The 14,231-nt window shown below is 47.0% G+C and overlaps 1 protein-coding gene across 1 annotated transcript in view; it reads left to right on the top strand.

Annotated features, from left to right (window-relative positions):
- ACTN3 (actinin alpha 3) overlaps positions 1 to 13,851 on the top strand; it is a 189,425-nt gene extending 175,574 nt beyond the window's left edge. Inside the window, exons 18-21 of the mRNA XM_078660833.1 lie at positions 7,176 to 7,322; positions 8,331 to 8,396; positions 8,514 to 8,672; positions 9,828 to 13,851. Coding sequence (XP_078516959.1) covers positions 7,176 to 7,322; positions 8,331 to 8,396; positions 8,514 to 8,672; positions 9,828 to 9,986 — 531 coding nt within the window. The 3' untranslated portion in view covers positions 9,987 to 13,851. The remainder of the gene's footprint in view (positions 1 to 7,175; positions 7,323 to 8,330; positions 8,397 to 8,513; positions 8,673 to 9,827) is intronic.
- The last annotated feature ends 380 nt before the right edge of the window (positions 13,852 to 14,231 follow it).

Below are 14,231 nucleotides of genomic sequence, written 5' to 3'. Positions count from 1 at the left end.
GGCCAAAGAGGACGGTCGGGATGCAGACAAGTTTACAATTTGTTGTGGCTTGGATACCACTGATTCCATCTGGTGGGTGAATGGCATTCAGCGTTGCCATTCGCCCCCACTCTTAGATGCAGTCCTTCAGTTTCTCAGGTGATGTCCAAGTCGTCCCACATGTACATGATGTTGGATGGTTCCCACGTGTTTGGGTCTAAGGCAGACTCTGCTCTCGAGTCGTTCAAGGAGAGCATGGCCCGGTCTGCTACCTAGGCCTGTCTGCCCACCTCACCAACCACATCAAACCTACTGCTCCTTTTGCGCTTTGGCAGAGGTACCCCATATCACCACCCAATCCAACCGCAGCATGGTGCCCAGCAGTTTCGGAGCCACCCACCCTGCGACCAAGGTCTATGGGTTGCCCAGCCCACTACTCAGTCCCATCTGCCAAACCCTAATATGGTGTCCTTGCTGGAGATCAGCCACTGGGTAGGAGGCAGGATCCCTGATTCTTGCTGAGTTGGCAGGCCATTACATCAGGCAGGTGGGTCCTGCATATAGTCCAGAAGGGCTATGTCATACCCTTCTGTTCTGTACCACCACACCTTCCACCGTCTCTCCAATGTCTGAAGTAGGACCATCTTTCCTGCTGGATCTGGCTTTTAATTAAGATCTCTATCAATCAATCAATAATAACACTTGTATAGCGCACTACCCACCCGGAAGGGTCTCAAGGCGCTTGGGGGAGGGGGTCCGTTACTGCTCGAACAGCCAGGTCTTGAGTTGTCTCCTGAAGGCGAGATGCTCCTGGGTCAGCCGAAGGTGGATGGGGAGGGAGTTGCAGGTCTTGGCCGCCAGGTAGGAGAAGGATCTGCCTCCGGCGGTGGCTCTTCGGATGCGTGGCACGGCGGCGAGGGCGAGGCTAGTAGATCGTAGCTGGCGGGTGGGCGTGTAGAATGTCAGGCGGTCGTTGAGGTACCTGAGGCCCAGGTCGTGGAGAGACTTGTGTGCGTGGGTGAGGAGCCTGAACGTGATCCTCTTGTTGACAGGGAGTCAGTGCAGGTCCCTCAGGTGGCCGGAGATGTGGCTGCGTCGGGGGATGTCCAGGATGAGTCGGGCGGAGGCGTTCTGGATGCGTTGGAGTCTTTTCTGTAGCTTGGCTGTGGTTCCGGCGTAGAGGGTGTTTCCGTAGTCCAGTCGGCTGGTGACGAGTGCCTGGGTGACCGTCTTCCTGGTTTCGGTCGGGATCCATCGGAAGATCTTGCGGAGCATGCGAAGGGTGTGAAAGCATGATGAGGAGACGGCGTTGACTTGTCTGGTCATCGAGAGGGAGGAGTCCAGGATGAAGCCCAGGTTGCGTGCGTGGTCCGTTGGCTTGGGTGCGCTGCCCAGGGCGGGGGGGGCACCAGGAGTCGTCCCAGGCGGAGGGTGATGGTCCCAGGATGAGGACTTCCGTCTTGTCCGAGTTCAGTTTCAGGCGGCTGTTCTTCATCCACTCGGCGACGTCTTTCATCCCTTCGTGTAGGCTGGTTCTGGCGGTGTTGGGGTTTCTGGTGAGGGAGAGGATCAGCTGGGTGTCGTCGGCGTAGGTGATGATGTTGAGGTTGTGTTGGCGTGCGATGGATGCAAGAGGTCTCATGTAGACGTTAAAGAGGGTGGGGCTGAGTGATGATCCTTGCGGAACGCCGCAGATGACTTCGGTGGCCTCGGATCGAAACGGGGGGAGGCGGACTCTCTGTGTTCTTCCGGCGAGGAATGAGATGATCCACTCCAGTGCCTTCTCTTGGATGCCGATGTTGTTGAGGCGTTGAACTAGGGTGCGGTGGCAGACCGTGTCGAACGCTGCAGAGAGGTCCAGGAGGATGAGTGCCGCTGTTTCCCCGTTGTCGAGCAGGGCTCGGATGTCGTCGGTGGCTGCGATGAGGGCGGTCTCGGTGCTGTGGTTGGCTCTGAAACCAGACTGCGAGGGGTCGAGGGATCCGTTCGTCTCGAGGAAGGCGGCAAGCTGTCTGTTGACGATCTTCTCGATGACTTTGGCAGGAAAGGGGAGGAGCGTAAAGGGGCGGAAGTTCTTGAGGTCAGTGGGGTCCGCTGTTGGTTTCTTCAGTAGGGCGCTGATCTCGGCCTGCTTCCAGCTCTCCGGGAAGGTGACGATGTCGAAGGAGGTGTTGATGATGTTCCGGAGTTGGGGTGCGATGGTGGAGTCGGCCTTGTTGAAGACGTGGTGGGGGCAGGGGTCGGTTGGAGATCCGGAGTGGATGGTGTTCATCGTGCGGGCTGTGTCTTCGGTGGTCACCGTGGTCCAGGTGCGGAGGGTGGCGGTGGGGGGCGTTGGTTCTCCGGTTGGGTGCGTGGATGGTGCGACTAAGCTGTTGTGGATGTCGGCGATCTTGCGGTGGATGAACGAGGCGAGAGAGTTGCAGAGATCTTGTGATGGAGAGATGTCGTTGTTGCCTGTGCTGGGGTTGGATAACTCCTTGACGATGCTGAAGAGTTCCTTGCTGTCGTGGGTGTTGTTGTCCAGTCGTTCCTTCAGTGATTTCTTCTTGGTGGTGCGGATAAGCTGGTGGTGCTTGCGGGTGGCGTGTTTGAGGGCGGTCATGTTGTCAGTGGTCTGGTCGAGGAGCCAGGCTTTCTCGAGGGTGCGGCAGGTCTTCTTGGAGTCCTTGAGTTCGTCGGTGAACCAGGAGGCCTTCTTGCTTCTGGGTCTGCTGGGAGGGTTCTTCAGTGGTGCGAGGTCGTCGGCGCAGGCGGTCAACCACTGCGTGAAGTTGCGGGCTGCTTCGTTGGGGTCCGTTGTGCTGGCGGGTGGGTTCTGGCTGAGGGAGGTGGTGAGCTGGTCGGCGGTGATCTTGCTCCAGCTCCTGTGAGGAACCTGTTGCGGGTGGTGGTGGGTCATGGTTCTTCCGAAGCTGAAGTGGACGCAGCTGTGGTCGGTCCAGTGGAGTCCGGTGGAGTGGGTGAAGGTGATGTGCTTGCTGGATGAGAAGAGGGGATCAAGCGTGTGGCCGGCGTAGTGGGTGGGGGTGTTGACCAGTTGCTTGAGTCCGAGGTTGGCGAGGTTGTCCAGCAGGGCGGCGGTCTTTGTTGTTCAACAGGTGGAAGTTGAGGTCCCCTAGGAGGATGTAGTCGGCGGAGGGGAGGGCGTGCGGGCTGATGAAGTCGGTGAAGTCTTCGCTGAATTGTGTGCGTGGTCCCGGGGGTCTGTAGACGAGGGTGCCTCTGAGCGTCGTCTTTGGGTCGGTGTGTATCTGGAAGTGGAGGTGCTCGGCGGCGGGGAAGGTGTCGTCGGAGTTGGTCGTGATGCGGATGGTGTTCTTGTGGACGATTGCGATGCCTCCTCCGGTCTGGTTGACGCGGTCCCTCCTGATGATCTTGTACCCATCCGGGATGGCGATGGCGATGTCGGGGGCTGAGGAGACGTTCATCCAGGTTTCCGTGAGGAAGGCGATGTCTGGTGATGTTGTGTCGAGGAGGTTCCAGAGTTCCAGGATGCACTTGACCTGACCTATCCTTGCTCAGGCCAAAGAGAACGGTCAGGACGCAGCCAAGTTCACAATTTGTTGTGACTTGGACACCACTTATTCCATCTAGTGGGCGATTGGCACTCAGCATTGCCATTCGCCGCCACTCTTAGTTGCGGTCCACCAGTTTCTCAGGTGGCATCCACTCGTCCCACATGTATATGCCGTTGGATGGTTCCCGCCTGTTTGGGTCTAAGGCAGACTCTGCTCATGAGTGGTTCAAGGAGAGCAAGGCCATGTCCTGCTCCCTAGGCCTATCTGCCTACCTCACTAACCACATAAGACCTACTGCTCCTTTTGCGCTTTGGCAGAGGTAAACATATAACCATCCAATTCAACCACAGTATGGCACCCAGCAGTTTAACAGCCACCCACCTTGCGGCCAAGATCTATGGGCTGCCTACCCCTCACCACTCAGCACCATCTGCCAAACCCCTGTAGGGTGTCCTTACTAGAGCTCAGCCACCGAGTAGAAGGCAGGACCCCATGATTCTTGTCGGGTTGGCAGGTCGTTACATCAGGCAGGTGAGTCCTTAATATAGTCCAGAAGGGCTATGCCATAACCCTCCTTTCTTTACCTCTCCACCTTCCACCGTCCCTCCAATGTCTGAAGGAGGACCATCTGCTGGTTCATACTCTTCATTAAGATCTCTTACACATTTACACATTGGCTAAAAGCATCCTCTGGGAGGACTGTGTGCTCATTTTGCCAAGGCCAAAGCTGCTACCACTGCACTAGCATGCAGAGTCTCTGTTCTAGACATCTGCTAGGCAGCTACGTGTGCATCCCTCCATACGTTCATAAAGCACTATTGTCTGGACAGTTAGGTTTGTCAAGAAGGGCTCTTTCCCCACTCGGTCCTGCATGACTTTATGGTCTGTGTTCAATCACAGACCCACCTCCAAATAGGTACGGCTTTGGTATCTATTAAAATTGTGACAAATCTGTGGCTAGAAGTCTCTATCATAAGAACAAGTTACTTACATTCGGTAATTCTCTTTCTAGGAGAGACTCTATCTAGATTCCTTACTGACCTTCCCGTCCATCTATTAAGATCCCAAGTCTAGGTATCTGCACACTGGTTTCCCCAATTTGCTTTTGGGGTTCTGCATCTAGGGGTACGGACAGTAGCTGATGTAGTCAGGAATGGCGCCTTTATCGGTCCTGCTAGTTGTTATTTCCGGAGCGGTACGGCAATGCATAGCCACCTACTGGCATGCAAAGGTACTGCTGATAAGTTTCCAGTTCCAGTCTGATGCCTAGAGCGTGTTCAAAAGGTGAGGAAGCTGCAGCTAAAGAAAGTCTCTGCCAGAAAGAGCATTACCGGAGGTAAGTAATTTGTTTGAGTGGTGCTTTTCATAATACACAGTGCTACTTTCAAGGTTTGGACACCAGAAGTGAGTGGATATTGAGGTGATCCTATAATATCTCAATGAGGATTATAGGAAAGGACCACATTAATTGTGCAGTCGAGAAGCTAATAAAGTAAAGTCCACATTTGTAAAGCGCACAATCACCCGTGAGGGTCTCTAGGCGCTGGGGGCCGCCGGGAAGATTAAGCGAGCTATTGCCCAGAGTCACATGGTGCTGGGCTAACCTGCCGCCGGAGCCGGGGATCGAACCCTGATCCCCAGATTCCAGCGTCAGTCGCCCTGGCCGCTGCGCCACACCTCTGAGCTGCTTTGGTGTGCTACATTTAGATCATAATCATTACATTGCAGATAAGTACATCCGGGCTTTTAATCACAGGTAAGTACACCGAAAGTTCTTTTCATTGTCTTTATATCATTGTATTTTTTGTCACACATAAGTATTTTTTTTAATGTTTTTAAGTGACATAACATTAGGTGTGTGTGTGTGTATTTTTTTAACAGCATGTCATTTTAGTTTAATAGTTGTAGTAAGGATTTTTTAGGGTTCAGGGCTGGGTAGGGTTAAATGGGTTTTAGGGTTCAAGGAGGGGTCATATTAAGGGATAGTAAAGAGGTGTTTAGGTTTCAGGAATGGGTACGTTGAAGTAATCTACTGCGGAGTAATTACATGCAGTGTAACAATTGAGATTCAGCTGCTTGTTAATTTGCACAGATACAACTAATTGTCAGTTCTGCACAGAATCTATCATTAGATGGTTGCATTATTAAGAAGTTCAGGCTCCAAACCAGAAGTACAAAGCCACATGATAAATAAGTCTTGATGGTAAGCATCCTTTGGGACCAAGTCCCAATGGTCCAACTGTTCTGTACAGCTGTACATCATGGAAAGGCAGAAATGTTTATTCACCCAAAGTTTATACACTAGGTAAGTTAATTTTTCCACATATATCAAGTCATTTAAACACCAACATTTTCCCAAAAAAAACATCTAGATGAGATAGAACATAATATGCTAAGGATGTCAGAAGGGTAATGATGTATTATATGGATAATGCAGAAACTAAACACCAAAGTCAGCAGTTTATTTGTGGCAAATGTGCTACAGATGTTATATCAGCAACAAAGGGTACAATTGTAAGATGAATCATTGAGACAATTCACTTATGTTACTGTGTAGCTGAAAAGACACTGATAATTGCACCAGGAGCACACACTACCAGTTCAACATGTGTCTTTCTAGACTCTATTAGGAATTTCACACTGACTTACATATAAAGCTGCTAAATGGTCGTCCTGGAAGAGGAACATTTTTGCTCACTATTCTAGAATCTATACACTCTCCTCGCTCACTGATGAAGAAAAGTACTGCATAGTAATATGTACGATTTGAGAATACAGATTAAAATGTAACTATGCACATTCAAGATTTTCTCCTCCCTCATTCATGTCAAATGAAAAAAAACAGAAGATGGTGGTCACGCACTGAGACATTACTTTGTGAGCTTATGATGAATGTCATTATGTATCATACAGATAACGTTTATTGTTGACATCCAAAATAATTATATTTAACTTGTTTTGTCCAGCCCCAACCACTAGATAGTGGATAAATGTACATTATGTACAATGAATATTAGTTTCAAAACAGCACAACAGCTGTTGTGCAGTAACTCAATTTCCTTGCATGTGCTGCATTTGTGTATGTGCAAACAGTGTTTACAGAGTGAAGTCATTGTAGTGTGTTTGTTCAGTGAGAGGGCTGTGAAGTCAATGTGGTGCATGTAAGGCCTACGATCAGTGTAGGGTACATGTAGCATGATGGTAGTCACATCATTATGGTAAATGTTCAGTGGGAGGACATTGAAGTAATTTTTGTATGCATGACATGTAAGGGCATCGGGGTGTAGTGGAGTGTCTAACATGATAGGGGTCTGTAAAGTTGTTATTCGACTGGGAGTGCGTCTTCATTTTATTGGCGGCTTTGCAGTGGGGTGGCTGCAAGGTCTGTGTGTGTGTGTCAGTGTGAATTGTAAATGACGTGGTCGATCTTTTATTAAACACTACCAAAGTGTGTGACTAATGTTAATTCTCTGTCATTTGGAAATGTAGGCAATCCACTCACTCTCCTCTACCTTGAAAGAGACATACCATTTTGCTTCTTGATTGTTTTATTTCTGTCCTATTGTGGGTCACCTTTCCGATTATTATTTTTCTATAGGTCTCATGTACCTTTTTACAAAACAAAGTTTTATTCCAGTGCCACAACTCTACATTAACCTTTTCCTTTTTCATTAGCACATCCGTGTCGGCTGGGAGCAGCTGCTTACCACCATCGCTAGAACCATCAACGAGGTGGAGAACCAGATCCTGACCCGCGATGCCAAGGGCATTAGCCAGGAACAGATGAATGAGTTCCGTGCTTCCTTTAACCACTTTGACAGGGTAAGATGGATGAATGCCAAACACAATGCTCAACATGGTAAGCATAAGAAATGAGGCTACTACATTGAAAAAAACTCTACTTCGTAGAAATTTCACATAGATCCAGCTTATATTGAGACAACAGATTGTGTACCATCTATCATATGTAAAATAGGTGGAGAAGGGCTGTTGAGAGATTTGCCAATAGAGATCAAGAATTACTGCCTTACCAGGGTCACCAATATAGCAATTTGACATTGGGGTAAAAGGTGGATAGAGAGTTCTTTACAGCACTGCTGTCTTTAGCAAGGAATAGGCCAATGTAGTCATGCATGTATCTATTTTCACACCTTCCCTTATTAAAATCATAACCATTTCATATTCAATCACAATTCTGTATCTCCCCCAACAATGGGTTCACTGTGTATCATGACTGCATTTAGAATTAAATGGAGAATATAAGAGGTTGAGCAATCACACCACGTTAGATCTCTGAACTGAAAACTTGAAAGCCAACCTAACCAATTCTGAATTACACGGACTCCTCAATTTCTCATCTGAACTTGATCCACTAAGTTATCAATGCTGTAGTCACTATCTGTATGTAAGGCAGATTATCTTAGGCAGCGAGAGGCCCACAATGGATTCCATAATTGATTTCTACATGGTCCACAGTTCTCCTTAACTCTTTAAGCTTTGCATATTTAGTCACACTTAAGTTCTCTGTTTAATCTGAAAGGTGTAATTTTAGAGATGCTTATGAGTTACCTCTTTTCTTATTCCTTCAAGATCTTTGAGGCTTATGTGAGCTAATGCTCTGGGCATCAATCAATTTGATCGCCTCAACAGAGCCTAGTGAAAGTACCTCTTGACTTGCCATAAAGATTTATAGACTTCTATTCATCTGGTAAGCTGTATTGGCAATAATGAGAAGCATCAGTTAAAACAGAAGAGAGGAAGTAAAAAGTGCAAGGACTTTGGCTTTTATTGCAATCTTTGTCTCATTATCTTTACATGTGTCTCCCGCAGAAGAGAAATGGAATGATGGACCCAGATGACTTCCGTGCTTGCCTCATTTCCATGGGCTACGATTTGGTAGGTTCAAATGTCTTGTTACATTCGTCAGTTCTAACAATTCCTTCCAGTATTCCTGATTGCAAGACTTCCCTGTCGGTGTTCAATAAGTTATTTTTTGTTCAATTTATTTCCTAGGGAGAGGTTGAATTTGCACGCATCATGACACTTGTGGATCCCAACAACACTGGTGTGGTAACTTTCCAGGCCTTCATCGACTTCATGACCCGGGAGACAGCCGAGACAGACACAGCTGAACAGGTCATGGCCTCCTTCAAGATTCTGGCATCAGACAAGGTAAGTGTTAGCAGCCTGCAAACTTTTGATGCTTTAAACAATTTTTAAAAGGGAATGGACGTTAGATATGTGGGCCCATATTATTAAATTTTTTTATGCAGCACAACGCAGCAATCAACCTTGATGCTTTGCTTTGCACGAAAGGGAAAGGGCAGAAATGCGCGGTAGTTAACATTATACGGTGCACTCCTGTCCTTTCCTAGCACTGGCGCACATTTGGCTGCCTAGCACCAAAGCAGGCACCTTTGCATCATGGTGCAAGGGTGCCTGTGTTGTAGGAAGATTTGTTTTTATGCAAAAAAAAAATCCTCAGAGGCACATTCCTCTTTCTATGTGTGCTGCAGAGTGCAGCACATATAGAAAGAGGAAAAAACAAGGAGAAATAAAGATATTTCTCCTGGTCATGCTTCACCTGTGGAGGCGTAGCATTTTGACATATTCCCAGATAAACCACTAATGGTAAATCTGGGAATGCGCCTAAATCCATGGGTGGATGCCTTGGAACATGCACACTTTAATCATGGAAAGCCTCCCTGGGGCACAGTAACGCAAGGCAGTGATTTGCGCTGCCTTCTGTTACTCCAGATTTATCTATTCATGCAGAGCCACACCAGTTGGCCTTGCCTGGCTTGATAAATCTCAGTTAGGTTTTGCATTGCCCGCATCGCCTTTGCTCCCCTTTGTGTGGTGCAAGGGCGACGTAAAACCTAATAAATGTGGCCCATAGCAGTGGCATAAGACAGGCCCCCGCAGCCCCTGTGGAGCGTGCTGGGGCCCGAGCTGCAGGGTGCCCTCTCAGGACAGCACTCTGGCCCCAGAGCTTCTGACTAATTCTGGAGCGGGGCCACAAGTCCACCAACGCAGAAGGAGAGCCATATCTTTGTAAATATGGCGCATTTCAGCTGTCTCCCATTCACACAACCCAGCTTAGTGCCATGCTGTACAGCAGTGCATGGGCTATTGGTAAATCTGGCCCTAGGTTTGTAAAAGGTGTGTGGTTGCTCTCAAGATATTAGTACCTAACCTCCAAATGCACGTGTCTGCCATCAAACAAATAAAATAATGGCATCAAAAAATGAAAATAAATGACAATAAAATTCCATTACTTGACATGTCTTTTTCTCTTCCTTTTTCTACCATCCTTACCTCTTGCAGTCCTACATCACCGTGGATGAACTGCGCAGGGAGCTGCCTCCAGATCAGGCAGAGTATTGCATCAGCCGCATGACAAAATACATCGGAGCAGATTCGGTGACTGGCGCCCTGGACTATATCTCCTTCTCCAGCGCCCTGTATGGCGAGAGCGACCTATAAGCGTATTTGCAGCAACAAAAAACAGCTCCCATCCCTTGGTGAAAATGAGAAGCCATCACAAGTCAATGTCTGTTCTTCCCCCCAAGAAATGTCACCTCCTCCTCTTCTCCCCTAAGCAAACACTCAACTGGACGAAGCAAACCTGATAGCTCCCTTGTCGCACTTTAATTAAAACAAAGACAAACACTTTCTTTTCTCCCTTGTTGATAGTTGTCCAAGTCAGGCGAACGTTTTTTTGTCTAGATTTATTTTTCTTTGTGTTTAATTGATGAGATGGTTCTTACTGGCGTTGTTTATGCACCTGATTTGAGGTTCAACATGATACAAGTGTCTTGTTTGTGTCTCTTCTCTTCCTTTGCTTCACTCCTACATCAATATGGTTCTAGAAATTGCTTTTAGAACACTGTAACGGGATTGGATGTCACTTGTTGCGCCACTATAAACTGCCTCTTCACCTTTCAAGATCATTCACTGAGACTAGACTCATGCTACCGAGCACTTTCGCCTCAGGGCCACTGGGTGTATACTTGTCAACTTTCTCAATTTCAAGGGCGACTTCTGATTTTGTGGACAAGTATGCTCTTATGTTTTTTATATTTTTCCCCAAGCAAAAATGCAACTGCACATAAAAAGGGACGTGCACATTATCTCCAAGATCGCTCTGAATGAATCTCTCAAATTGAAGATGTATCTTTGGGAGGGAGTGGGGGTGATAAGAGTCTACATTATTATTTCTTGGTAAAGCATTAGCACTTCCCAGTGGATGAGTATGCATTTTCATTTCACAGCAGAGGATAGTGCCCAGTCGGTGATTCTGCTTTGTAATTTCCAGAGGAGTATGTGTTGCTAAATCGAGTATTCTAAGTCATTGTTGTCCAGCATATGGATTGATGCTATCGCTGTTGGCCAACGCCGGGTTCTGTGTCGTCACTAACCTGTACAGAAATCTGTGTTATCATTTCTCAGTAGAGGAGTCTGTGTCACTACGCAGAAGAGTAGTGTATATTACGAGATCCCAGTAAAGGGGTATATTCAGTGTTTATCAATGGAGCAGTCAGAGTTATCATAGTACAGTCATTTTCTGTTACATGAGTCGGAATTATTTTATTTTGTCGTAGACGTGGTTTATGAGGGAATGTCTTAGAGGTTTGACAGTATAACACTGCAAGAGGTCGTGGCATGCTCCAGGATATCCCATTTTATCACTTAAATCTTGGTACCATATGTGGCTCTTGATATGTCTCCTACTGTCACAGAGGGCCGGTGGGTGGTATTAAGCGTGCAATACTTGGCATCCCCTATGAGCGAGGTCCATTGATCAGGACAGCCTCTTTAAGTGCAGCACAGAACACTTCTCCTGTAGATGCCTTCAATTGGATGCATGTGCTTTTTACAAATTTGAGCACATTCAAGTGTTGTCTAAAAAATATCATGTTTGATGCCGTTTATCAAAACCCTCTCATTTCTTCCAGATGTTAATATCATCTAGACTATTCAGTGAGGATCGTAAGCTACCAGACTGAAACCTTTTCAGCCGCTCACATTATGGGGACCTAGAGGCAGTCCATTACAGAGGTGATCATTGGTACACCGTTCTCTCCTTCTGGGGTGGTTGCTTGCAAAACACCTTTGAGGTTAAGAAATGTCTGTTAATGCTGAACTGGGTAGCAGAAGACATGGGCAATGATGTCTGCACCTCTGCACTCTGCTTCTTAACCACCAGCCACCCACCCAAGAAGCTGAAATGGTGGTTTAGAGTAAGTGCTGCTATTTGACAAGAAATAGAACTAAAATGGCATTGCGCGTTAAGATCATAGTGCACAGAGAAGAGGATTGTAATCACCTAGGAGACTAGGACAATCGCCAGAATAGCCTGCATTGCGGAGAAAAGGATTCAAAAGATAGAGTAGATTGTGTGAGGGAGACTACAAAAGAGAAGATCGAACGAAATGCAAGAGGGACTAGGACATAGTGGTGGGTACAATGTATTGGGGGTACAATGTATTGGGAGGACAATGACAGAGAAGAGAGAGCCTTCAGTGGAATAGAATGTAAGAATGAGGTGCATACGAAGGGCTAGTAAACACATGGACTTGTAGCTTTAGAAAGTAGAATTGTTGCCTTGTACTGTTGGCACCTATTTTATATCTCATGGCAAGTAAGTCCCAAAGCTCCCCAGCATTTTAAATATTGCTGTCTGTACTTTCATGTGTGGGGAGATCAGGCTATCTGTCTGGCAATTTGGCGGCGTGGCGCATAGCAAGGGGGGGCGTAGTGGTCCGCCCCAGGCGGCACAAGTTTTGGGGGTGGTGAAGGCCTCCCCCTCTCTTACCTGCAGGAATCGGCACCCCCTGCCCCCACTCTTAAATGTGGCCACTGCTGAGCCGCAAACGCAGGGACTGCCACGGGCAGCCAAAGGTCTAGCTACGCTACTATCTTGGCAAGTCATTTTATTTATATAGGCTAAGCACCATTGGCAGCTATGAACTTAACGTGCCAATCAGCGTGAAACACTGAGGAAGGAAGTGTGAACAAACGCATTCAGTGGTAAATACCTTCTTCCCACCCCCTCATATACCTACCATTGTTTTCACCTTACTGAACAAGGGGCTGTAGATTACTTCAATATGCGTGACCTGCAGGGCATTTATATGGCACTCCAGACTCATCAGATATAGTCTGGGATTTCTATGCATTTGATTCACACCTGTTCACATTATCCAGCTCCTTGCTGCAATGTTACCTTTCACCACACATAACTCCTAACATGTTTGTTTTTAGTTTAATACTCTAACTTGTTTCCAGTAGGTAGAGGACTTGGAGAAGCTGCTAGCCAGTAAAAGATCGGCATAGTAGTACATAAAATCCACCCACTTCCTTCCCAGAGATTTAACAAAATTAGGTGAACAGCATGCACAAAGATTGCAAACATTGCCCTGCTTTCTGGCACCATGCATCAATCAAGATAGCATCTTTATTGTGCCTTTCAGATGGTAGTTTCAAAAAGGTTTGTTTGTCTAAAACCCATTGGAACATTTTAAGGCGGATTTCCAGTGTGGAGCAGACACGACTGACCAGACTTGTCCATCCCATTACATCAAAGGAATAGTGCACTTGTCTTAGCACATTTTACAGCATAGCACTTGCAGTGGCTAAACTTTGAGGTCCTTAGGCATATCAGCAAAAGAGCTCTTTTGTTTTGGCACACGTTACACGGCATATGGATGAAAAAGGCAATGCTCCGTTTTATGGAGGACTATAACCATTACGACTGGGCGGTAGGTAAGATGCCTTGAAGGGCATGAGTAGGATAAAATGAGACATCATTAGAAAGGGTAAGAAGAACAGATGTCCTGTGTGCACATTTTTTTGTTTTATGTTATATTCTCGTGCTTACCTCTGGGGATCTGGTTGCTTGTTTTTGGGAGATGGTATGGTTCATGAAAGAGGGGAGAGGAAGGCATTGAAAGCTGCATTGCGAGTGAGTTTATATTTATTTTATGTATTATTTCATACACAATTAATGTGCCTGTCGGAGTTTCAACTCCCACTCCTAAAACTGTGTAAATTGAACTACCCCGAAATTCCACAGATTTCTCAAACATCTGGATTTTAGGTGCAGTAACGTAAAACACCGATAATGTGGTTTTTCCAGTTTTAATCATTTCAAATTTGAAGAAGTATTCTTATGGGAGAGAATCCCATGGACCTGCTGGATAGGAGGTTTGAAAGGTACGCTGTAGAGGGCTCTGACCATTACCTGTATTTAGCCCTCCACCAAAGTTCTTGACTGGATAACAGGAACAGTCCAAACTACCTGGAAAAAAAACTTTAGAAACCTCTTAATAAATGTATTTGAAAAAGATCCTGCTTGCCGTCCTCTTTCTTTGCAGTATTCAAATAAAACCTCCACCATCACTCACTCACACCGAGGCCCAAATCACATACACCTATTCAGAACCATATGCCCCTTCTGATAAATACGTCTAACCAAAGATTTGTTACCTTTACAAAATTCCCCAGTCAGTGGCGTAGCTAGACCATTGTGCCATCCGTGGTGGTCCCCGCTTTTGCCGCCCGCTGCAGCTGCATTGTAAGAGCGGGGGTGCATGTAAGAGTGGTGGTTGGGGGGGGGGGGTGTGATCAGGGCCGGCTTTAGGCATGTGCAAGCTGTGCACCTGCACAGGGCCACCAAACCCCAGGGGCCACCACGCCAATATATATCCTTAATATATTAATCCTCTG

The sequence above is a fragment of the Lissotriton helveticus genome, chromosome 9, assembly GCF_964261635.1.
Source record: "Lissotriton helveticus chromosome 9, aLisHel1.1, whole genome shotgun sequence".
Classification (NCBI taxonomy): domain Eukaryota; kingdom Metazoa; phylum Chordata; class Amphibia; order Caudata; family Salamandridae; genus Lissotriton; species Lissotriton helveticus.
This window is presented reverse-complemented; position numbering and strand designations above follow the sequence as displayed.